The 26,743-nt window shown below is 41.4% G+C and overlaps 1 protein-coding gene across 2 annotated transcripts; it reads right to left on the bottom strand.

The window, feature by feature from the left end:
* Nucleotides 1-300: 300 nt before the first annotated feature.
* Nucleotides 301-26,167, bottom strand: TNFSF11 (TNF superfamily member 11). Of its 2 annotated transcripts, XM_065675824.1 has the most exons (6): nucleotides 25,745-26,167; nucleotides 17,708-17,875; nucleotides 10,927-10,972; nucleotides 10,746-10,844; nucleotides 10,333-10,375; nucleotides 2,520-2,638 (listed from the first exon to the last, which is right to left on the bottom strand). In XM_065675824.1, exons 1-6 carry the CDS (start codon nucleotides 25,964-25,966, stop codon nucleotides 2,602-2,604), a joined length of 615 nt encoding a protein of 204 aa, XP_065531896.1. In that variant the 5' UTR covers nucleotides 25,967-26,167; the 3' UTR covers nucleotides 2,520-2,601. The 2 variants fall into 2 exon arrangements, with proteins under 2 accessions (XP_065531895.1, XP_065531896.1); XM_065675823.1 differs by lacking the exon at nucleotides 10,333-10,375 and having other exon boundaries at nucleotides 301-2,638.
* Nucleotides 26,168-26,743: the final 576 nt, after the last annotated feature.

The raw sequence follows: 26,743 nt of genomic DNA, 5'->3' as shown, positions 1-26,743 counted from the left end.
TTGAATGACAGCTGTTTGGTGTAAAACATAAATAGGAACTCCTTCAGCTAAATTTCTGACCCCTGATGATTTAAACCCTACTTAAAAGTGGTGGACGCATATTTGGAGCCAAATTAAAATTCACTGCCATTGTCTCGAGTCAGTCAATTGGTGCCTCAGTTTTCTTGAGGAAGTTATACCATTCCCAGCCTGCATGTTCTGAAATCTGAACAATATGATGGAAGCTGCACAAGAAATACAGGGACACAGGAAAATAAAAAAAAAAAAAAAAAATCACAAAGGTTGCGTTTTTTTCTTAGAAATATATTTTGTAAGAAAACATTAATATTAAAAAGAAACGTTTATTATACAGTATAAAATAATTGCTTGAATTCAACTCAGTTCCTTACAGCAACAAAATAAACAAAAGCCTGAGGATTTGTATGAAGCCTCAATTCCTACAGATTTGAGTCTTTTGCCTTCTCTGATTCCTACCACATTAAAGAGCATGTTACCCTCACCTCATTCTTAGAGCACACAAATGCTCCTAAAAGCTCACCCATTCCTTTCCCATTAAGTTAATGATCCCTACCCAGATGTGCTCTAAACATCACCTGTAGTATTTGCAGCTCTCTGCTGTGTCCCCCACACCCACCCTCAGATTCCATCCACCTACCTCTTTTGGCCAAGCAACTACGCAAGCGACACCACACATTGCAGCTAGCTAGGAGTCTCCCTCTATTAATTTGTAGGCTAATATGAACAGTGGCCAGCCACTGACAAATACTGTGTAACGGCTGAGTTGTTCTCAGCTGTCTGTTCTCATAAAACCTGTAAGAATACCTCTTCACACCGCTGTTCACCTGCCAAACCTGGCAAAGGCGTGCAGAGTTTTAAAAGCTAGAAGGGGAGACAAGGACAGGCAAAGCAATGACATAAGGTTCACTTTTTCAGGAAACGAAGCTAAAAATGTCATTACTCAATTGCAGAATTTGCAACTTGCAAATTTTCTTGTAGGAAAATATGCCTGTTCAGTAACTATAAATACCCCTAATGCATTTATGTGGCTTAGTATGTATTAATTTCTTATTTTTTTGTAGGCAATGCCAGCTTTGTTATGTCAATTACCCTCCAGGTTTGAAAGGCACCCAGTGACCAGCATTCTGGTGTGATTATTCATGACATTGGTGTGATTCTCCCCCTCCCAGTAATACTGACAAGTTTAACAGAAATCTATTAAGTTAAAAAGAACAAAGGTATATATTACATTTGCTAATTGCAAACAACCTCTTTTAGCTGCAATTTTTCCCATTGGGATTAAAAAGTGCACCAGTTTAACATGTCTGTACATTAAAAACAGTTTAAAACATTAAATATACAAACAGCAAGAGATTTTAAATATTTTGTATCAAATACTATAGGACAATATAATTTACAATTTTTTTTTTTTTTTACACAAAACATTACACCTGAAATATAACTTTAGATATTACAGAATATAAAAATACATACTTTTCGTTTAAAAAATGTCTTTGCAGGTTCTGGCACAATGTGATACTTTAAAGGCACACTGTATTTTGGCAATCTACATTTGCGATTAACTGTGCATCAATAATAAAGATGACCTGTAATTAACCTTTTAGAACTTTTAATCAGGTAAAGACTTAGGCTGAACTGTTTAGGTGTTCTGCAACTCATTTCTGCCACAGCCTGAGCCCTCCAACCCTAATCCAGCAAAGCAAGAACAGGCTTAACTAAGCATGTGAAAAGCCACATCAAATGCAATGGGATTAGTCACACTTTCACAATCTTTGCCATTCCAGGGTCAGAACGCTCAGCCCCAATACAAGTTGGCAGCCAAGTTCTGTCCTCTCCTATGTTTGTGCCAAAATGAATAAGAGTAGCACAGCTTAAAGAGTTAGGGCAGAACTTGGAAGCAGAAGTTCAATAATAATTGCTCTGATTTCAACTACACGAATGCAAAAGTCATAATGACTCTACTGAAGCCAGCAGTTTTACTTCGTATGTCTCCACTGTAAGACTGAATCAGGAGAACTATGTGATTTTGTCCTTCTATGCATTTGTGGCACTTCTGCTGGAGTCAGCATAGGGCAAAACGTGTCTTTAGAGATATATGGCTTATAGAGATGCAATTGGGTTGCAAAAGATTTTCAGTTCTGTGTTCAAGTTGTTTCTGGATGACTAAAAACTCAATTTTCAGCACACTGAAAAAAGATTTAGTCTAAATCCCTAACTTTAAATGCCCCAAAATAAGTTGCTTCTTGTGATGAATCCAGTAGCAATGGATTCGATACCTGGATACTTATCATTTCACCAGATTTTAATTTAAAAAACCCTCCTATATTTACAGAATAAAAATGAAATTCTGAATTCCCTGACCAGTATTTGGTGCTTCCTCCCTTCATCAAAACATCAGAGCGCCTTATTTTAAGGTTTGTCTTCGTCATATATACCATCAGCTGGAGCCCTCTTTTAGTCAGGTTTCCTGAAGTTTCGTGATGTCTAAAACAAATGTTGGCATAAAGGTAGTAAAAGCCGTCTTGATTTACAGTCAGCTTTCCATCTTTGAATGTCATATTTGATAAGTTTGCCTGGCCTTTGTCATGATGCCAGGACGTGAGGTTCACTTTGCGAGTTCCTAAAGAGGGGAGAAAAAAAAAAAGTCATTTATAAACATTTAACAAACTCCAACATTTCAGAAAGCACCCTCATGGGTTTTAGAATCAATAGCAACTACAGTTACATAGGCTAAAGTTAATATTAGACAATTATAATAATTCATAAATTTCATTTTCTCATCATGTACTGCCATATTTGGTTTGCTATTTATAACTATCTGTCCTCCCACCAGAACACTTGCTGGACCATCATACAAAGCACTTGTTTGGCCAATAGTCCGATGATGCTAAGCAATCACAAAACAAGTTCTGTATAGAAATTGCATTCTGCCTTAAACTTTATTCAAGTAACAAATACTTGAGAGGAATCTGAAAGGAAAAATTACTCATGATAAAACAGCAAATCTTAGTCTTTAACCTGCAAGTGTTTGCAAGGTGTAACTAAATAAAATCTGAAACCATGTTGAACCGATAATTACATTCATGAACTTACGAAATCTTCCTGTACACTATGCTCTTGTGACTGTAGTGGCACAAAGGTAAATGTAGTTTCATTTGAGAACACCAAAAACAATGGGGAAAGAAATCAGCACAATTGTGCATCTCTAGTACTACACAATAAGTTACCTAGACTTCAGATAACACTTCAAGAATTTATGACATAACAAACCTTTTTATGCAAAGCCAGTATTTAGACTTAAGCTAGTGCTTGCATACATCAGAAAAAGGCTCCACAATTAGCATTATCTTAATTCTTTGATAATTTTATAAATACAATAGTAGTTCGTCAATTAGCTATCTGGGAGATAAACTCAGATTCTTTGCCTGACATGTAGTAGAAAGTCTTAGAAAGAAAAGCTTTAGGAAGACACATGTGACTCTGGATGCTCTTTTTTTTCCTTTTTTTCCTTTTTTTTTCCTTTTCTTATTTTTATTTGTTCTGAAGTATTTTAAGTTTCAAACTACAAACAATGAGCTGATATTCCATGCTTGGAAGAGAACAGGTTCCAGTTTACTTAAACTGAAGATCCACAGGTTAGGAAAGAAAATGATGACTTTGTTTCACCATAGAACATCACGCATGTGGGAATCAAAATACATGTGCAAGTGTTACCAAATCCAGCTACCAAAAAAGGCAGATTAATAGAATTAATATATGCAAACAAGCATTATTGACTTCTTTCTAACAGGTTGTCCTGGGTTCAGCAGTAGCAGTCATTTTTCTCCTTCTTAGTAGCTGGTGCAGCACTGTGTTTTTGACTTTCAGCTTGGGAACAGCGCTGATGACACCGATGTTTTTAGTTGCTGCTCAGTAATGTTTACTCTGACCAAGGCCTTTCTGAGTCTCATGCTCTGCCAGGGAAGAGAGGAAGCTGGGAGGAAGCAGAGACAGGACACCTGACCCAAACTGACCAAAGAGGTATTCCATACCACAGCACGTCATGCCCAGTATACAAACTGGGGGCAGTTACCCGGAAGGGCTAGATCACTGCTCGGGTTGGGCTGGGTATCAGTCAGCAGGTGGTGAGCAGTTGTATTCTCTTCCCTTGTTATTTCCCTTGTCATTATTATTGTTGGTGGTAGCAGTAGTGGTTTGTGTTATACCTTAGTTACTGGACTGTTCTTCTCTCAACCTGTGGGATTTACATTATTTCGATGCTCCTCCTCATCCCTCTGGGAATGGGGGGAGAAAAGGGGGGGGCAGTGAGCAAGCCGCTGTGTGGTTCTGGGCTGCTGTCTGGGCTTAAACCAGGACACAGGTACACTTAAGCCTTTTTATCTCTGCCTGCATGATGGTGGCCTCATAAACAGGAAGCTGTTCCTTATCTGTTAAGGTGATTGAATGCTTTGTAAAGAGAACAAAAAGGAGCTGAGAGACAGATGTTTTGATTAGTTTGTAAGGTTATCACTGTATCTGAAAGCTAACTTCACACATACAGGTACAAAGGTCCACCACAACTCTGGCCTAAAAGGCACTTCCTGGATACTGTCACCAAATAGTCACATTTGTATCATCATTTGGAGTTTTGAAGCTGGTCAAGTCTAGATGTCATTTCAATGAGATCCTGTGCAGCTCTGGTGTCCTCAACACAAAAAGGACATGGGACTGCTGGAACAAGTCCAGAGGATGGCCACAAGGATGATCAGGGGATGAGGGGGTAATAGAAAGGGACTCTTCATCAGGGACTGTAGTAGTAGGGCAAGGGGTAATGGGTTCAAACTTAAACAGGGGAAGTTAGATTGGATATAAGGAGGAAGTTCTTTACTGCAAGGGTTGTGAGGCACTGAAATGGGTTGCCCAAGGATGCTGTGAATGCTCCATCCCTGGCAGTGCTCAAGGCCAGGTTGGACGAAGCCTTGGGTGACATGGTTTAGTTTGAGGTGTCCCTGCCCATGGCAGGTGGGTTGGAACTAGATGATCTTGAGGTCCTTTCCAACCCTAACTATTCTATGATTCTACTATTGAGGCTGTGCTAAAAACCAGTCTGGCAGCAAGTCAGATAAGCACTGGAAGAGGGCATGAGTCTTCCTGCTAAACCTGGTCACATTTGACACCAGACTGGTTTTGGTGGCACAGAGTTATGCAGTAGCCTGCAACACCAGCCCAGATAACATTATTACTACAGCACATGCATTATGCAGAAGTTTATCACAGTATTTTCTGCTGAGGAGCATGCCCTGCAGCACAAATCCCACAGTCCCTTCCACCTCCCCAGCAGAATAAGCAACAGTGGGAGAAGATCCAGGCAAGCTCATGCAGAGGAAACACCACTGTCCTGAGAAAGCCAAGCAGCCCCTAACCCTTCCTGATATGCACAAGCCACTGACATTGCTATTTATTTGGTGTAATACACTAGGCATAACACAACAGATGAGAGTTGGAGAACTTGTCCTCCTAAAAAATAGCAATTTTCAGTACAGAAGACTAACTCCATTTGCTCCTTCCCACAAAAATTTGTACACACAGGCACAGGAGGACCTTATACCTTTGACTCTCAGTGCATCTAAAAGCCTGCTTGGAATATTCAATACTTTATTCTCCCAACATTAAACCAAAACTTCTATTCCTTCCAAACCTTCCATGGCAAATGTCAGGGAGCAGTGCTCTCTCCTTCAGGTATGTATCAAGGCATACTCCAGAACCACCAGTGCTCACAAGCATGCTGGGGAAATGCCCAGGTATGTTTGATTAGTTAAAAAGATGCCTCTTGGATTTATCTGTGCAGAAATGAGTGGGGGTAATTAGGGGAATTTCAGAGCTATGAGTCTTCCCTAACCACCAAGGGGAAGCAAGTTTTGCATGTGAGAGGAATACTTCAATAGCCCAGAACAAAAAGCTGCTGGCATTCTTACACAAAGACTTGAGCAAAGCCCAAGCTGTCAAAGGCAAATGATAAATAGGTACTCTCCCATGGCTCCAGTGCAGCCAGGTAGAAATAATACAAGCCTTCTTCCATGCAGTGCCTCCAAAAAGACTCTGAAAACCATCAATTAATTGGAAGTGACACTAAGAACTTAAAACTCTTAGCCCAGAATTATTCACTTGCAAGAGACGCTGAGCTAGGGCTGCCAGAGTACACCTCTGAAGCACTGGGGACACCTGAGGAAGTTATAGAACTTCTTATGCAGTGTTAAGTCTGCCAGAAATACTGCCCCAAGGAGGTTGGGCTACATTCAATGTGAGGAGGATAGGCAAGAAACTACTGCCTGGATCAGAGGAAGGGCACATCAGAGAAATGGGACAGGGATGTATATATATATATGATGGAACAGAAAGGAATGCTGATACATTATGACTGACTGGTGGCACACCTAGTAGTTTCTAGGCAGATTTTATTTAAACTTTTAAGTTGCCAGTATTAACCAAGTAGCAATTTTGAAGAAATCCTTAGTGGGAATGCACAATTTTCTATTGAAGAAGGGGGAAAAGAGAAAATAGGTACCACAGTCACTTGTAATTTGAGATCCTGAGAGGGACTCTGGGGGAAGTTTCTGCACACTTCTTTGATGTTAAGGGGAATATGCATCATTCAGCCACAGCTAGGTGCTAGGGACAGGCCAAGAGATGATGGAATATGATGCTACCTGTTCTGACCCTATTTGGTTTCAGCCTAGGTAACTTCTGGAAGTCCCAACATAAATTACAGTGCTGTGTTTGTATTAACTGAGGCAGATGGGCATTTTGCTACAATTCAGAGGTTCAGAAGAGGCATGCCACAGCCAGTAGCACAGCACAAAGATATACTGGTGGGAGTTATGCCATGCAACCTTCAGTGGAAGGAGCGAGCAGGCTCTCAGCAGTTCTGGTGGTAATACACCTAAATTTAGAGGCACCAAAACAATTAGTACCCCAGAACACAGGCAGAGGAGAAAACCAGCGCATATAAGTGCCGAGTCAGTTGTCCATGTATCAGAACCTCTGAAATACAACCCAAGCCATGGAACAGTCAGAAATGCTGCAGTACAGTATCTTCTGTGATAAAATTTACTATGGAGCCATGAAAAAAAAAGCATAAGGTAAGTCACATTAACAGAGAAGGAAGAGGTCAGGCAGATAATGAGTAAAATAACCTTCCAAGTATGGTAAAAAGCATTATAAAAAAAAAAGACAAGATAATACACAGGCTTTCTGGTAACTGAAGACAAATCAAAACAATGTCTTGTATATTTGTGAGTATGAACTAACAGTAATACAAATAAGCATCTATAAAATTCATTAGTAAGAAGGAAAATTATAGTAGGGGAACAGAGGAGAAAGTAGCCTTGTACTGACAACTTCTTTGCATCCCAGCGGCTTTCAGGTATAAATAAAACCTGAGGGAAGGACCAAAGCACTATTTGCTCTGAAAAACTGTTTTGTAGGCAAAGGGCAATTAAGCTGAACCTGCAGCTGTAAATAGCTCAGAATACTACAGTGTTTCTTTAGAAAGCTAAAGGTATCAATTCACATCCCAAAGATATATTTAACATTTACTTCTGTATGTGATTTTCTCCTTTAAACTGTGACTAATTTCTGTAATCAATTTATAAACCAAAATTCACTGTTTTCATTTAAAACCTAGGTAGCATTTATAGTGAGCTCTGGTAAAATCCAACCAGCAAGCATACAGCTTTAACCTAAGACAGCAAACCTAAAAAATACAGAAAGCAAGCCAAACCACTATGGCTTCTGCAGCCAAATAATGGGTGGAGACATCAAGATCTGGAAAGGGTTATTTTCCCCCTCCCTTGCACTCCCCCCCAGCTGCAATAGTCTATTTGGGGCTTGATGTTATTGTGAGCCAGGTAAAAGGAACATGTTCTCTCACAGACACTGCTCAGTGCCCCCTCAAGAAGGGCATTCAGTGGCAAAGTCTTAAAATAAAAACCTGTTTGACAGTGATGAAGACTGATTACTTTTTTGTCCTGACATTGTCTAATAGAGAACCTTAAAATACTAAGAACAGATCTGTCTAGACTCACGGATGGCCTAAAACAATTGAGAAAGATTTCAGATATGTAGGTTAAGGAATCAGGGGAAGAACATACAAACTACAGTCAGAGGAAACAGGATGAAAAATTCCCAGTGACCCTCAGGCAAACTCTTCATCCTTTATGCCTGTCATTAACCCCTATGCCACTCACCCAAGTGGGTACTGCCTCATACTAGTAAGCATGACACTAATGTGCCTCATGACCAGTAGGTTCAGGTGTCTGGCTATCCATGAGAATCCAGCTCCTCACTGCTGCAATGCCCACAAGGACCGCAGAAGCAGTGCTCATGTAACATCCTCGCTCTTTCAAAAGAGGCAGAAGCCATTATGTGCCAGATCAGTGGGAAGTATGTCCAGCTCATCACATTGGTAAGGAGTTGATCTGCTCCAAGGAGAAACAAAGCAGCTTGTTGTCATAGGCACTGTATTTCTGTGCTATCAAAAAACAGTAAATGAAGAAAGAAAAAGCAATGCCTCTCTTGTGATTACCCCCAGATGTGCTACATCACTTCCTTGAAGGTTAATGCAATGATGCACAACAGTAAAAATTATCAGCTGCTATCCCTGATAAAAATGCAATTTACAGCAACATCCAGGTAGACAGCAAATAAATTCCCTACAGGAATAGGTGAATTTCATGAAGTGTGACACTGATACACTCCCCTTCTGTAAATGTAAGTGATCTGTCTCTACGATTAGCAAATTAATTGAATCCTTCCAAAGACAAAATGCTAAGGTAAGTTCACTGATACTGCATCTTCTACTATTGACTTATGCCAAAAACCAAAATCTGACTGAAATGGAAGCTGGTCAGAAGGCATTTGAGCTGATAGGGAAGCTTGTAGAAGTTCTGACTGCCATCTTACAAGCTGCTCAAGCTCTCTGCTTATAAACCTGTGGATCGTGGCAATGGCAATACACTCGAAGGGAGAAAGGATCCTACCCCTCCAGGCAAGAAACTGTGAAGAAGTGGTTTGTCTTTAAATATTGCAAGAGCGAGGTATTACTGTGCACACTGCTGAAATCTCAGATTTCAAGCCTCAACACAGCATTCCCCTTCAGTGTGGTTACATAAAACAGAAAAGCAAAGCACAGAGCTTAATTAGCAAGGAGTTTTGCAAAATGTATACAGCTTCAGAGGAAAACAGTGGTGATCAATGTCCCCTCCTATCTTGAGACCCTCTGTCTGATAGCTTCAGAAAAATATCCTGGCTTACTTCTACCACACCAATGATGACTGTTGTGTTGAGATACAGAGAGAAAAATCTCTACTGACAGTGCCTCAGGGCAAAAGAGGAAACAGTACTAAAATATCTCAAAATTGTAGGACTGAATCTTTTCCTCTGGAGAGTGTTCTAAGGCAAACTCATGTCCCATTCCCTCATATTGTACTAGCAAAGATATTCCCAAAGCCATCCAAAGATACCTATAGGTAGAGAATACAAGCTCTGGCAAGATAAAAGAATGCCATTCTCTTACTATAGGGGCAGATAAAAGCCACAGGAACATATTTCCACCTACTCAATAGCTCAGAAACATACTGCTCCAAGTCCACACACTGACAAGAAAACCTGTTGCTCAGAGTACAACGTTAGGACCTTTGATCTTCCTGCTACTAGACTAGGTGGATGCAGGCAGACCTTTGTGAAGCTTTGGCATGTCTGAACATCAGGAAGGCACTTGGAGTCTTCATGGGAAAAAGTCTATACCAGCCCTGTGACAATGAATGGAATATAACAAAACTTTTCAATATGCCATTAACGCTGCAAATTCAGCCATACGCTGAGAGTCCAATGTGCCCACAGAGGGCAGGGAACTTGCAGGCAAGATATTATAGTGACATTGGGACTGCAGTTCTAGGTTTTTAACACCTCAAAATAAAAGATGTGCTTCCTTTACGGCAAGTTTTTCCAGTGATAGGCAGCTGACATGCCTATGTGTTTTACATTCAGACAAGATTCTGAACCTCCAGGTCTATCCTAAAGACAAATGCTGCATCACTCAGTACAGACCTGATTACACTTCAGCACACAAAAGGAGGGCTGCTATGAAGGACTGAATAGGTGGACATAAGACATTCTTGAATTTTACAACAGAAGGCAACACGTTTCTTTATCTGACAACAGGACCAAAAAAAATTTTAGACTCAATGGAAGGGAAACATCTTCCAGCCTGCAAGACCTGGATTCTGGCTGATCTTTGTGCTGTGTATGTATGCATACATATGTGTGTATGTATACCTATAGCTGATGTCCAGTGTGAGTGAAGAACTCCAGATGGCCCCTAGTAACCAAAGAAAATACAAATTATCAGAGAAAAACATTCAGTGCATACTTTTATTCCTCACCTGAAGACAGCACAAAGAGGCAGACCAAGCCCTCAGAGCTTGATCATGAAAGCTGGTCATTTGAAATAGAGGCCATTCAGCACATAAGAGACTGATACAAGAGACCCAAGGCAAATGGGAGCTATCCTACTGTTAGCATTACCCCTGCTGCCTCCAAAACTCTAGCACATCCAATTTATTCTCATTAGCAAAAATTATTTCTGAAATTCCAGTTTGTTGCAGGTATTGCTGAATTATTTTCATATTACTTCACTGTTCAATACATTTATGGTAGCATTGGAAGTATTCACTTAAAACTGAACTTACCAGATGGAATATTCTTATCATCAATAATGAGATGGGCAAATGGCTGCTTCTCAGGTTTGTTTCTCTTGTACAGATCCATTCCTAATGCTTCCATTGCAGCTAGAGATAAAAGAATTTCATTACTTCAGAAAGACGACTTAAGTAGAAGTAAAATATTTCTTATTCATAAACCAGGACATACCTTTTTCTGGTCTTAGTGGTGCTCTTCCCCTGACACGCAGGACTTCCTAAAATGAGAAAGAACCATTGCTTTGATATTGTCTTGGTTTTGTAATACTGCATATTGCAGATAGCTTGCACAACTGCAACACTCTCTGTGTATGTTCTACTAACAGTATATTCAGATGCCAGGGATACACATTCTCATATTTACATGATGTATAATATAAGCACACAGATTAGCTGCCACAATCAAATTACTTGTTCTGTCCAATACTTCTGATAAAGCTGAATAGGAATGATGGTGTGTATAATCACTGCAGTATTTATTGAAGTAGTGCTGACAGGACATTGACAACCTTTCCTGTTTCTTGCACTTAGGATATTTCTCTGCTGGAACAATGACTGGTAAGAATGCATCACATAAAACAATGGACTTTATGAACTGATTTAAATGCTTAGGATCAAAAAGGCCATGAAAGAGGCACTTCTGCATAGGGACTGGTATGTAATCACACTAACAACTAAGGAAAGCTAAGCTCTGAATTTCATTTGTGATGAGATAAATGAAAATATCCAACCCTCACACTTGACCACTAGCAAGGACGGTTCAAAGACTACAAGCCTTTATAATCATGGCTCACTTCTAAAAAGGTATGCAGGAACTGAAGGATTAAGCATCTAAAACTGAAGGATTAAGCATCTTCTGTATCTGCTAATGGGACAAATAGACAGGGTGCCAGAGTGCATTTTTCAAAACTGCAGATGAATTTTAACATGAATGAAACCCATGCTACCCAAAACCAAGAACAGCACAAGTAACAGACATCAGGCACCACAAAAAGCCTAGCTTTAGTAATCCAAAACTGTTTCCTCTTGAGAAAACAAACAGCACTTCCCAAAAATCTAAGCATGCTGTTGTTACAAGCACAGACTGAGTCTTGGTAATATTAAGTTCAGTCCTCAGTTGTCCTGTTTCTCCATGATTCTCTTCATCTCTGTTTTCTAAATAACAGTGCTAATATTATACTTACTATTCAGAATGCCTCATACCATGGAGCCATCAAGAAGATGCTTGGTAAAAGGAAACATTTTGCTGAAGACACCAAATCATATCATTGAAACCTAAAAATGGTCCTTTGTCTTTATGCCAAACATACTGCTGTTTGTCTGATTCAATACCATATATATGTAATATGCCTCAGATTTGGACAGATCAGCAATGTTCCGCTGCGCTCTCAATCACTGCTGTGTTTTAGAGTTTGAAATCCTGCTCTGAAAACACCTAAAGTCTTGCTTTTATGTAATTTTGCAGCCACAGTGAAACCTGTAACGCCTTCACCAGTGCATTTATTACTCTCACTTTCCCCTTTCGGTAGGTGTTTAAATGTTAAACCAAAATGAAAAGCCACAGCAGTATGGAAGTTGTACTATGACTATCAAAGCATACAGCAGAGAGTGCTGATTTTTGTAGATAAGAATCATTAATATGCTTTCTGGTGTAGAGATGAGAAGAAAAGCAGAAGAACCTCAACTTCCAAAGAAGCAAAACGCACATCCACCTCCCCCATTTACATTCACTTTCCCTCTCTGATCTTCCTACTGCAATGTCAGTTCTAGGAGCATGAAAATGAAGCTCAGTTCTTGGAGCTGCACACCAGCATCAGCCTCTAGCTACACTAGAGCTCTTTCACTTCATCAGATGTAGGAAGACGACAAAAAATTGCAAATGTACATACTGCAAAAAGCAGCAAAAGCCTCTGACAAGAACAGGAAAAAGTAAAAGAGATGGGGAGATGAACCACACTCTCAGAGATTACTGCACCACACCTACTCCCAATCCCTTCCCTAGAAAAGGAAGACTCCTTTGTTTTCTTACTTAATGGAAACATCTCAAGATGTGGGGTCTGCTTTTGTATCCTTTACTTCTGGGGGATGTGATAATGTCCTTGCCTGGAGAGCCTACTGGGCAGATGCAAAAAGAACTATGTACATTTTAATCTCTCCTACCTAAACTGGTACTAAACAAAAAAGAAAACAATCTCTTGGTTGGTAACTGCACAGCCCTTGAAGTCCCTGAACTGGCCAATTACTATCTTCCTCCTAACCTACATTTTTATTAGGAGTATAGAGTTCTGCTTCTGCACATTTCCAAAGATGCTTTAGCTTGAGAAGCTTTGTACCTCACCTGAGATCTAGCAGTGTGACTCAGCTTATCTTTCACATGGAAAGGCTATGGTCCTCATGAAATGCAGTCTGAGCTGCCTTCTTTCTCACTGCTGGTGGTGCTGTTCATCTGCAACATCACTTGGTAAGCAGAACAGCTACCAGGGAAAACCTGAGTCTACAACTCTCCTTCATCCTGATGGTCTTGAGCCTATTTTCTTGTCTCCCTCTGCCAGGAACACTATCCTGTAGTAGTTATGCTACTGTGCAATTAGGAATGCAAGAAGCACCATTACAACAAAAGACAGATTATAAATATAAGCCCAACACTAACACACTGAGAAGAGCTGGAGGTTGGCTCATGTTCTTAGACTCTTGTGCATGCTTGCCATTGGATTAGAAGCGGCCAGCCTGTGACCAGAGAACAGAAATCCTCCATCAGTTCTCCAAACACTGTACTACTGTGAAGTTCTTTACTTTATTCTCACCAGCCCCACAAAATTTTCATATTCATTTCTGTTCTGTTGCCCAGGCTTCCAGAAGGAAGATGAAATACATGAACTAGTCCCTAGATAACAGAAATGGAGCTGTGGGTTTCCTCCTGAGGAATAAGTAGTTCAGCACTTTTCTTGATATTTTATTTAATGTTTCTACAGTTCCAAATAGCTTACATAACGACCTACCTTAGAAAAACATTTCAGCATATACTTGCTTTTGACCCTGAAGAACACTTAATCACAATGCACACTACCATTAAGAAAGCAGAAACAGCTCAATAGAACCTGTCATTAAGACACTGCTATAATGGAATGAGAACTGCTGACAAAATATAGCCAGTGACTTCTCTTAAGACTGCCACCCACAGAATCATGTGCGCTACCAAGCTGTTATTTTTAGCAAAACTGTACACAAAAAAATCACACCACTCTGTTAGTCTCATGATAAGCTGCACTTGCACACCTTTGCATCCCTTGCTTACTGTCCACCAAGTCAACTCTGCTGGCCTGCTTCCCACATTCCAACCTCCTTCATACAGTCACTGTTTAAACACCAGACAAGCAGCCAGTCACAGAAATGAAAATCCTTTTACCAAAAATTTTAAGAAGCCATTGGGAACCTGCAAAACTTTCACATTTTAAAAGCTAGAATCATATATTAAGTGCCTGAAACATTGGGAACTGCTGTTTCTTTATCCACAACAGGGTGCAGGTTTTAACCCCTAGCATCTCACAGCATCTTCAAACCAAAAACATCTCTTGCTCTTGAAGTTATGTCCAATGTGGAAGATGCAGAGACAAAGCTACATTTGAACGTGACATTTGTGAATGGTTTTTCCTCTCTTTTGCTTTTAAAATATCTCTGTATCTACTTTGAGAGGCTACAGTAGCCTTTTGAGACCAATCAGAAGATAACCCCTCTGGAAATTCATGTACTACTTCAGCTGCGATCTCAAAGCTCCTTTATGCAGTTGTTTCTTCTACTACCTGACTGCTTTAAGTTGAGCTAATACCAGGAAGAAGTATCTGATTAACTTGCCGGAAATTCAGCAATATGAAGAATGCTAATCAGGAAGGAAGTGAAATAGAAAGGACATGAACCAGTATTCATGAGAAGATAGTTTAGAGATCAGCACTACAACCCGTATTCAAATAAGTAGTCTATTTCCTGTTGAGAAGAAAAAAAAAAGGCATGTAAGGTTGTGGGATGGAACCTGTGAAATTTTAACAACTTAGAGCAATCACACATGAAACTTTGACTTTGTCCATAACTACAAGCACTTTAAATGTCTGCTAAATATATAGATCTCTTTAGAAGTGCTGCCCTGGAGGCCTAGCAAAGTACTCTGCTGCTATGTGGGAGACTAATTTATGCCTGAACTCCCCAAGCTGCTAGAAGCTGGGAGCACTGCCAAGGAAAGTTACTTATGAATTGACCTAACACGTGCTTGTAGTCCTTTCTAATTCAGGCTCATAACAGGCTTCGTAAGAACTGTCGTTAGTGCATCTGGACTGCTAAAAGGTTTTTAGGGTTACATGCAAAACAAATTAAGCAAACAGACAGACTAGGGCAGTTTATTATTTGTCTGCTTGAAAGTTTATATGCAATACTGAAAATGTGCTTTCTATGAGTCGGCTGCTCCCTAAGCAATATTTTTATCCTGGAATATGTTAAGGAGTTCACCATTAGATGTTTACTGAAAGAAAAAAATCTTTAATTATTATTTTTCAGGAGACAAGCATTTCTAGACAGGGCCTTGCAGCCATACCACACTGGTTTTCACAAGAGCACTTTCATTTTCAACAACAATCCCTGCTTTAGATTTAAGCACTAGGTCTACAGGTGTGGAAAGAAAAGAGATGAGAACCTCTGTAGTAAGCTTAAAGCTGTAACCAGACCATAAACCTGAGCAAAAGCAAGATGTCTGTTTCCATTTCCTGAACAGCTTGAATTTCAAAAGACAAAATATTGAAAAATCACAAAACATAACACATAAAATGTTCTATTTCAGTCACTTCACAAGCTGCCAATTCAAATAAGGATACTGGTTCTTAAAACACACACAGGTTAGGTTTGCCTTCAGGAATGTGAAGAAAGCACAGAAGATAGGGAACCTCTTTCAAGTCACATTAGCCGCATTCCCACACATAAAGGACTACCACAACTGGAAGATTTGGCTGCTTCTCTGCCATTCATTGTAGCAAAGCTAACAGAACGTTAGCTTTGCATTTTGCTTTCACACCGTTTCTTTCAGTTCCTTTATGTACCAAAAAGATGCAAATGTAGCCCAGGCAAGCATCTTCCTATCTTAATTTTCTTCTGTGTCATCAGTATCTGATGACAAAGCATCCAGAACACTGATGCAACTGCTTAATACATTCTGTTGCATTCAAAGGAAATTCGGAGTCTGATTATTTTGGCAAGGGAAATTTTATTGTTCTCAAAATAATGGTCATCAGCCAAAAAAAGTTATCCCTACTCACTACTTATCTTGGCCACGGGCATTGCAGCATTTAACCTCCATCCAGAACAGCAGGATATGAAGCCTCAGCTAAAGCAAATGCTTTTGTTGAGTAACCAGCAACAAATGGTCAGAATACAGGGCTTCCCATCTACTCACTGTAACGAGCTCCTTACTCTATCATGGGAGCCTCATGAACAAGCAGCACTCAGAGCAGAATTAGGTATACTGTGAGAGTCTCCGTAAAATGCTGGGGGAAAGAACTAATCCTACACAGTTAACCCTTCACTCCCACCCCACCCCCCGCCCTTAAGTTTTTAAAGGAGGTGGCTAGCAAAAGGGACGTGAACCCCTAGGTTTATTTTCATTCAAAAAAAGATTTGTCACCCAGGGTACTCTGTTAAAAGCAAATGCTGCCTTAACACAATTAAAGTACTATATAATTGACTCGTGTACAATTCACTCTGCAAAGTGCGTGTGAGTTCAGCTCAAGGTAATGGCCTCGAGTTGTGCCAGGGGAGGTTTAGATTGGGTATTAGGAAAAATTTCTTCACTGAGAGGGTGCTCAGGCATTGGAACAGGCTGCCAAGGGGAGTGGTGGAGTCACCGTCCCTGGAAGTGTTGAAAAACCATGTAGATGAGGCCCTTAGTGACATGGGTTAGCGGTGGACTTGACAGTCTTGCACTAATGGTTGGATTTCGTGATCTTAAAGGTCTTTTCCAACCTGGTTGATTCTATGATTCTATCATCCTCTATGAAAATCTGACAGTTCTATACAGATGTGTCACTGAATGCAGATGTGAAGAAGTTGTAATGGGCCGGATAAGCCAGGAAGACAAAATACCATAGCAGACATTTAGCTGCTAAATAGCCCATAATTAGCACCAAACACTATTATGAACATGCAAAGAGATCAAAGGCAATAACTGCAGTAAGAGGTGATTATGACATACATCCAGCTTGCCTAGGAAGGCTTCTAACATTATGTCTGACTTCTTTAGCTGTCTGCTTTTGTTATTTGTTTGGGAACAAGTCTTATTTTCAACTGCTGGGCAAAGACTGCCCAGTTATTGTGCTTTGGCAAAGTAGCTCTTCCGCCAGTATGTGAATGATCTGCATAGAACAGAGAACTGTCAAACTGAGCAAAAAAAGAAAAAGGAGATACTATCCCTCATTTTGAGCTGCAGAAAAAGTAACAAGAGCAAATGAGAGCAAATGTTACATCCTCTGTTTTTCAGGCAATATTTTGCTTGTCAGTGATCTTGACTTGGGAGAATCTTGTCAGAAACAGTCCGGAAGATTGCTTTTAAAAAAATGTGGAGCTGCCCTTTTTTTATGAACACAAAGTACTGGCAAATACACAGACATATTAGGATAAATGACCACCATTCAGGCCCATCCGAATGTCAGAATGGCCAATCAGCTAACTGCAACCACAGTTTTCTCAGTGCAACTTCCAAATCCTCCTTTCTTAAAGCAAAAAACAAACAGCCCAACAAAACAAAGCAAAACAAAACAAACAAAAAGAAAGAAAGGCAAAATCTTGGATGCAGCTTCAGGTATAATTCAAATAGCAGAAAATGCTTTACAGAACTTGCATCCAAATACAGATGTTGGAAAAACTGTTTTAAGTTCAACAAGAGTGGGAAATAAAGGAACACACTGTCTGCCACGTACCTTCTGCACAACTCTTTGGAGAGCTTGTTCCATGCTTCTACATGATTCTGGCATTAACTTTGCTTCTTGATTTTCAAAGGATGTATCATGCAAATCTGTATTTTCTAGATGACCAAAAAGTGTTCTGACACAGTGTGCGTGTTCTTTGGAAATTCTAGTAGGGTCCATCTGAAACAAAAATATAAGTACAACCATAGTTTCAAGTGTCTGTCCAAGAGACATTAAGGGCATTAAGTCAGGGAGAACTTTCAACTATCTAAAAGTTCAAAACTGTTTAAGTTTCTTATCTGAATTTTCATTTTGAACACTGAAGAGAGAAAAAGTTCCCCCCCATGAAGGTTCATTTCATCCAACAAGCATGTGAGATAGAAGAATGAATTATCTTCTGGAGCTGCCTAGTTCGTTACCTTAGACTACTAGATATGTGACTTTCAAAAGTCAAAGATAAATCCCAGTCTTACAGTAAAATCAATAAGCCTGAATTCCATTTTTCAACCACTCAGGGCCATATCACATTTTAGCAGGCAACGTGCACAACCATCCTATCTGTCAAAACTATAGTTTGCAAGATGACACACAAATGCCAAGTAGAGCAACTTGGGGAAAGTATGTACAACATTTAGCACATGATCTTCAAGAGGAGAAACAGAAGAATAGAAGTCAGTTATCACTGAAACTATTTTGTGGGTGTGCTGGTTTTGGCTGCTGTACAGTTAATTTTCCTCACAGTAGCTGGTATGGGGCTGCATTTTGGATTTGTGCTGAAAACAGTGTTGATAACACAGGGATGTTTTTGTTACTGCTGAGCAGTGCTTACACAGAGCCAAGGCCTTTTCTGCTCCTCGCAACACTCCACCAGCGACTTGGCTGGGGGTGCACAAGGAGTGGGAGAGGACACAGCCAGGACAATGGACCCCAACTGACCAGAAGGATAGCCCACACCATATGGCACCACAATCAGCATGTAAAGCTGGTGGAAGAAGGAAAGCAGGGACGTCAAGAGTGTTGGTGTTTGTCTTCCCAAGTAACTGCTATGTGCCATGGAGCCCTGCTTTCCTGGGGATGGCTGAACACCTGCCTGACCATGGGAAGTGGTGAATGACTTCCTTGTTTTGCTTTGCTTGTGTGCATGACTTCTGCTTTACCTGTTTAACTGTTTTTATCTCAGCCCACAATTTTTCTCACTTTTACTCTTCCAGTTCTCTCCCCTGTCCCACTGGGAGATGGTGCTTAGTGACTGAGCGGCCGAGTAGTGTTTAGTTGCTGGCTGGGGTTAAGCCATGCCAGTGGGCAAGAGAGATTGCTGTGTGAAACAGTCACTAAATAAGACAGGACAAATTCAGAAAGACCAAAAGATGGTAAAAATTGTACCACAAAACATCTGTTTCATGGGACAAAGACTGGTAAATATAGAATATCTGTGAGATATTTCTAGTTATCAGTCTTTGCACTTGCATCAAGTATACTTTTAAACAGTAAGTTTAGAATACTCCCGAACTCTATCAGTTCGATAAACTGGAAGGGTATTCCAAAGATTAGGATTGTGCTTGGCAGAGTTTAATTGCATAAATATTGTTCAAACCATTTCACTCTCTCTTCCCACACTCCATATGCTTTACACTTAAGATTAACCACTGCCTTTCAGAGATGGCCTAAGACTCTCAGCAATTGTTCTCAACTTGTATTTATTCCACTTTTACTTCAGGCTTGGAGAAGGGTTTGTGCACTCAAAACCTTGTCTGAATTCTCTATCAGCTGGTCTAATCAAGAGCATTTACTTCTATCTTCCTGCATAAGGTGGAAGGAACACTTTTATCTGAATTACAAAATGTAATACATTATTTATAATCCCAATGAGGGAATGCCAAGACATTATGGATAGTGCCTCTCCAGTGTCCAGTTTCCTTTAACATAGCACTGTACAAAACAGAACATCAAAGGGAAGCTTTGCAGACTATAGAAGAGCCAGAGTGAATCAAACGTGTTACATCACGTGAACACCAATTCCACTCCCTAACCCAATAAAGAACTGAACTTGAAAGCATAAGGCTGGGATTACAGAGGTGAATTTAAGCCTACAACAGCCAGGCAGCCATCCAACCTGCACACACTGCAGAGAAACATTTGTTGAACAGATGGCAACACCAAATGCTGCCTCCTCCATCACCATCCTTCTGAAGTCTCCAGAAGTGTTTGCCTGGTTCATTCAGACCAATGTCAGCCTCTGTGACCTGATTTAGCTGTCTCAGTTAATCTGCAGATTTGGAATGAAATGGGTCAGAAATGGTTCACCTGAAGATGCCACAGCTTTGAGTGGATGAGTTGAGATGAGTTACAGAATGGCTCAGAGGCAGTAACATCTTTCTGGGATGACACAGCTGAATACAAAAGCAAGTCTGTATATAGCTAATACATCTCTATGAATTAAATACTAAAAACTACACTAATGATTTCTGAAGTCAGCTAGTGCAATACAGCCCCATTACCTGTTTAAGATGATCTAAACCAGCACCTCTGTGCTTTTGCCTTCTTCACCACAGAAACTTCATTCCCAATTCTCAGTCTTCTCTTCCAAATAAATAACCTGGGAGGAATTTTTGCTGATCTAATTACTTGACAGTTTTTCACCATGAAAACAACTCCAGGTATCAGACAAGCATGGCAGCCAGTACAGGGACAAGCATAGGAATGAATGAATGAGCAAGACAATAGCACTAGCTTTAACAACTGTAAGACTGCACCCTAAAAGCATCTTTCCCCCTATGTTCCACTAACACCCAAAATTTAAAATTACTGTAAAATGAAAGAAAAAAATTAAGCACAAAATGTTTACCAACAGCTGCTAAAAGGCAGTTAACACAGAATGCCCTGGGTTGGAAAGTATCTCTGGAGGTCTCTAGTCCAGCCACATGCCTGAAGCAGGGCCAACTTGTTACTTAGATCAGGTTGGTCAAGTCCTCATCTAGACAAGCTTTGTGAAATCTTCGTTGATGGAAACTTTCAACCTCTTTGGCAAGCTGTCCTACAATTTAACCACTTCTACTGTGTAAAAACACTGGGTTTGACATCCAGCTACAGTTCTCCTTCCTGCAATTCACGAGTGTGCCTCTTGGGTTTGCTGCACTTTTCTGAAGAGCCTGGCTTTATCCTCAGGTAGCCAAAACCAGTGATTAGCTTCCCTGACCTTAGTCTATTCTTCATTAGGTTCAAAAAATCCAGTTCTCCATTTGCAATACAGTACGGGCCCTACCTATCACAGTCTTCCGCTGAGCTCTCTCTAGTTTGTTGGTATGTCTCTTGTCCTGAGGAACTCAAGATCCATTATTTCAGATGTAGCCTCTTATGTTGGTGATATTGTTAGAGACAACAGACCACAGCAAATAACTGCCAGTAGATACTCATTTTTTACCAGTAATTCTATGAGAGAGAGACTATTATCCCGGACAAGTAGACAAGAAAAGTAGGTTTTACAATACAAACATCATGAAATTTGTAAAGGCCTGAGTATCCAGCATGACAAATCATGTGTAGCATAGACTTACAGCTATCACCCATCAGCAATCAGTCAAATGTTACACAACACTGTGCCAGAACAGTAACAGCAGATTGTGCAGAAGCACTTACTTTGATTATATCTTATCTGCTGAAGACAGAACACTAGCATCTCTGCACCTACAGTTAAAAGACTGAAGGCTCAATGGAAACACTGTAACTGATAGATAGCTTCAGCAACTTGAAGCTGTGCAGCCCATCATGACAAACTGCAAGTCTCTAGAGATCTAGTGTTTGATAAGGTGAAGCTCTGATCTGGGGACTAGCTAACCTACCAGATTGCTCTTACCATTTTCAGAGAATACCTGCTCTTCACCACATTTAACCATGGAAATTAGCTCACTTGTCTGAAAAGGGATTCTCAGAAATCCTGCATCTTTTATCTTTACAAAGAACATGCACTGAACTGCCATGGCTGCAAACAGACATCACCAAGCACTGAGACCAAAAGTGTGGACAAGAAGTGATGCACAGAAACAGATTTCAAGGGCATGTTTTGAGAAGAACTTCTGAAGAGCCAGATGAAATACCAGAATGGTCTATGAGCAGCAGATTGCTACCTTGCAAGGCACAGACCTTCAGCAGGAAGTCCTAAAGATTTAATACCTGAAGAAACATCAAAATGCAATCAAAAGTATTGAAGAATGCTTTCTAATGCAATAAGTAAACTAAATACCCAAGATGAACTAACCTATTTAAAGAGAGGACTGCCTAGCTTATTTTTTCTATGTTACTACTGTGCATGCATCCATTGTGTCTGACCTTGGAATCAAACCAGATCTTTCTGTGCCCCTTGATATTCAGCATCTCTCATCACTCTCACTGCATCTCTGGACTTTTTTTACGTAACTCAGCCAGCCAATGAACTCCAGCATTGTGGATGAGACCAAATGAATTTACAGAGGAACCTGTCTTCCAATGTTAAAAAGATTCAGTTTGGTTTTAAAAGACACAATACGTTCCAGCCACCTTTACCTAAATGTTACCTCAGTTATGCAGTGTTACAGTATCACATTCTGTACTTAGTCTTTAAAATATATGTTTAACTTTTAGACTTGCACTTACTTTCAAATCGAAACCAATTTCCATATTATCAAATATAACTTTGCACTCCATAATCCTTCTTAACCACCAAGGAGTCCTCCAAAAGTGCTACTGGCTCCCAGCAAGCAGTTTTCTGCTAGACACTGTTCTACAATGCTCACAAAACTTTAGACAGAGTCTTAAAGGTGGTTGTTTAAAAACAAACTAATGAAAGTCAGAGTTCCACAGATGCATGAAAAGACAATAAAAATCTGACTTTCAGATCCCCACCTATCCAAGTGTGACTTCTTCAGTATTATTAAATAATACTGAATATTAAATAATTCAGAATATTAAATAATTCAGAATATTAAAGATTTGTTATGGGAGTTAGAGATACAGCCCCCCCATTTGGATTTGATCACTTGCAGCTTGTACCACCACTGCCATCCGGTTCAGTCAGTGTTCAATCAAATTGCCACTCCTTTATAATCTAAGTACTTTAAAGAAATGGGCTAGAAAGAAAAGTTTAAAAGCAAAGCTTTTGGAGACTATGCTTTAGCATTTACCATTGACAGTTAAACAAAATACTTCGCTCTCTCACCTCATGCTGTGCATGAGCCTCCAGCTACTGCGACCATCTATCTAAATTTTCATGGCATTTTCACTGGTCATGAGCAAATATTCCTCATGAAGTACAAGCAAAATGAACACTTAAGTCCATTACATTTTGGAATTGTCCTGTTTCCTGGATTCAGAACACTTCACAAGATGGTCCAAAAAGAAAAGCTTGAGAGAGCATTTTAATGTTTTTACATTTCAGCACACTATTACGAGAATATTGGTAAAATCCAGTTCTTAGCTTTTTTCTTCCTTTTTTAGTTGTACCAGCTCATTGTCTCATCTGCATTGCACTGCATTATTTCTTGGCCACAAACATGTGTTTACCCGTGAAAATCTAGTGTCAGTCTTAGCTATGTGTCTTGTGAAATTTCATATGCTCAAGCCACAAAATAAACAGAACTAAGGAAAAACCAAAACCTTAACCATTGTTGCAGCTCATATTGTGTCATGATCCAGCTCAAATGATTTTATGCAAATACACATAAAATGTGTATGGTAAAACTGAGTCAGAGTTTACTTAGCCTCTTAGTTTAAAGAGCTTATAAAATGTATAATTTCTTAGTATTAGCCCATATAATCAAATCTTGCTAATTCACATTTGGTTAATTCACCAGCCAAGCAATTGAAACCTTCTGATGTACAGCTTCTACTACTGGCTTCCCATTATTTGAACAAAATACATCACAATACTAAGTTCTGTTATTGAAGTACAAATCTAGATACCTGAAATTTGCACTGAAAAGTACAAATTGAGATAGCTTAACATAACTAAATCCAACAGCAATCTTTCCAAAAGGTTGGATCATGTCCCATATAAATAAAACAATCTTCAAGGTAGTTGAATAAGATTTAACTTCTGCAGGACCTACTATATTTTTCCATCTTCACAATAAGAAATTGGTGAATAAATACAGATTACCATATGTTATTATTGTGAATTATGTACTTACTTCAAAAGCATGCTTATGTTTTTCAGTCATGGCAAAGAAGATATTTTCTATACTAGAAATTTTCCAGGCAATGACTTCAGGCAAGTCTACATCTAGCTACATCATCTTTTTGAATTTTGAAAGCTCAAGTTTACAAAGGACTCCATCCAACAGCATTACTCCAAATCTACATGAACAAGAAACTTGCAAGAGTATTAAGCTGCCAAATGCAGAATTACACCAAGGCTATGTAATTTTTTTAATCAAGGAAGCAGAAGAAGAATATCCATGATGGTAAGAAAGCTCTTTATAGCTTATGTTAGGCATGTGTGAAGCACTGACACGAACCTATCAGAAAGAGTTCTTAATAAGGGAGGGGAAAGGTAAAGAGGACGGAAAAATAGGGTTTTCAAAAAGTATACTTTGATTCATTGTTTTGACTGCAATGGCTCTCTAACCTACTAATTAATGTATAGCTGAGCATTTCTACGAGCTATGTTTTGACAAAGTTGTCTTCAAGTTCATGCAGACCTGAAGCAAAAAGCATTTCTCTGCCACAGGCTGAAGCAGGCATTAATTTACTCCACTGTCAAGCAAACAAGTAGCTTTAAGCTACTTTACAATGAGTCCCAGAAATTAAATGTCACTTTTCTGAAGCATACAGGATACGATTAACTAAGCACTGTATTGCTGTTCGATTCCATTTTTATAAAAATGGCAAACACAAAGACATTGTCTGTAAGAAAATACGAATTGGTCTACATAACAAACAATCTGCAGTGTTACTGTATATCTGATAGTCATCCATCTGTTTAAGTGGGTATACTTTTGTGCAGGTATAGTCTGTTTTCAGAGTGTACTTTGTTAAGAAATCCAGTCTCGTACATCAAGATCAAGTGCATCTACCTAGAAAGTAAACCGAAAGAAACAGGCTTCCACTCCCCACTGACTTCAAATGAAAAGTACACACAGCAGAAGTACCATTTCCATGAAGGCAGTGAGACCCATCTTAACAGAACTAATTAGCACCCAACGAAAAAGCCAAGTAGAAAGCTAACACCTAACCCTGAGAAGCAAACCAGCCAGCAGCCCCCCACTTCCTCTGAGAGGGCTCAGCAGTGTGGGATAGGAGATGCAGCAGTGAGTGAATCCAGCCAGCCAGCCGAGCCATTTCCAAGAAGCAGGCTCCTCTTCTCTTCGAAAGCCTAACCACTCGTCACCTCATCTACCCCCGCAGAGATGCCTCCCTGCGCTCCTTTCCGCAGGCACAGCTGCCTCTTCTGAAGCATCCCTTGGCAGGCCTGGGGCCTGGCAAGGGGGCAGCTCTCCCTCAGGAATGAGCCCCCAGCCAATGCCCGCTCACACAGGGACCCTGCTCCACTGTGCCCCTGCACAGTCTGATGGACAAACGATTCCAAGTGATGTTGTGTGGTGGCTTTTTTTTCTCTTAAAGGCATTCTCCCACTGGTGAAACACTTATGGCAGTCAAAGACCTCAGCCATGTCAATCCCCTGTCACATAAATGACAAAGTTGATCATTAAAAAAAACCAGCCCTGCGAGACCATGAAGCTGCTTCTCAAGTTTGTGATTCCTCATGTCTGACCCCGCCAACAGACCCAGTACACCAACACACACCCGCAGGCAGGAGCACTACCCTAAAATAAACGTCTCAAGCTGAGTAGTTCCAGTGACATGGGGATAAGCGCACATGGTGGGTTGGGTACCGGGAGCCCTCCAGCCCGATCCCCTCCCAAAGCTGGGCCAGCTTTTTAGCCACTTAAAGGTGCTATCTGACTTATCTTTTGTACTACTTGCCCCAGTTCCACCAACGCCAGGACCTTCCCCCTTCTGCAAGGTGTGAAGCCGACCCCCGGCCGCCACCCCGCCGTCAGCAGAGGCGCCGCTTACCTGCGCTCGGAAGTAGAGGAAGAGGGCGACGCTGCAGACCACCTGCCCCAGCCCCAAGAGGACGAGGGCGGCGAGGAGGGAGCGGGAGGCGGGCGGCGGGTGCGGGTGTGCGGGCGGCAGCGGCGGCGGCGACGGCGGCGGGGCGCTCTCGTGTGCGGCGCCGCTGCCCAGCTCCTCGGAGCCGCGCAAGTACTTGGTATAGTCTCGGCTGGCGCGCCGCATCGCGCCACGGGCAGCTCCGCTCGGTCGGCTCCACAAGCGGCCCGCGGCTCGGCGGAGCTCCCCAACCTCAGCAAACAGCCCCCCGGCCCGGCCCGGCACCTCTTATAAACTGGCCGGCCAATCAGCCCCGGGCGCCGTGCCTCTGCCTGCCCTCCCCGCCACCGCCACACACACCGCCACCGCCCCTCTTCGCCTGCCCTCCCTCCCCTCCCCAGGCACAGACCGGCCCCCACCGGCCCGCGGCGGGAGGAGAGGGTCGGGTCGCGCCCGCCCCGCCCCGGTCCCCGGAGCCACGGCCTCCACCGCTGGGCAAGTCGCCCGGCAGTGGCGGTCGGCGCTGCTCCCCCTCGCGGAGCGAAACCCTTCGCCTCCCCTCCACCAGGAGATAGCGAAGTCCGGCAGCCCCGCCTCGGCAGCCTCCTGCCCTGCCCGGGCCCCTCGGCCCCTCGTCACCTGGTCGCCGCTCAGGTGTGCGATGCGCCCCGGCCGCCCCCGGCAGCCAAGGCAGCTTCGAGCGTGGGGTTACGTCTGGAGGGGCCTTTTCCCCAGATCCCTGAAAGCAGCGGCACCCTGCGTGGACCCTCGCGGTCATCCCCTCGCCCCTTTGGTGGTCCAGGTCCTCAGAGGACTGTCAACCCCTCCATGTTTTAACTCACTCTTCACTCAGGCCAGGCTAAAATGAGCACAAACGGTGTTGACTTGCGCTGTCCAAAACAGACAGTACAGTTCAGAGTCTGGGGTGAAGAAATGTCAGAAAGCTGTGTGGGCACCTGGCTG

Source organism: Lathamus discolor, chromosome 4 (assembly GCF_037157495.1).
Source record: "Lathamus discolor isolate bLatDis1 chromosome 4, bLatDis1.hap1, whole genome shotgun sequence".
Lineage (NCBI taxonomy): Eukaryota > Metazoa > Chordata > Aves > Psittaciformes > Psittacidae > Lathamus > Lathamus discolor.
This window is presented reverse-complemented; position numbering and strand designations above follow the sequence as displayed.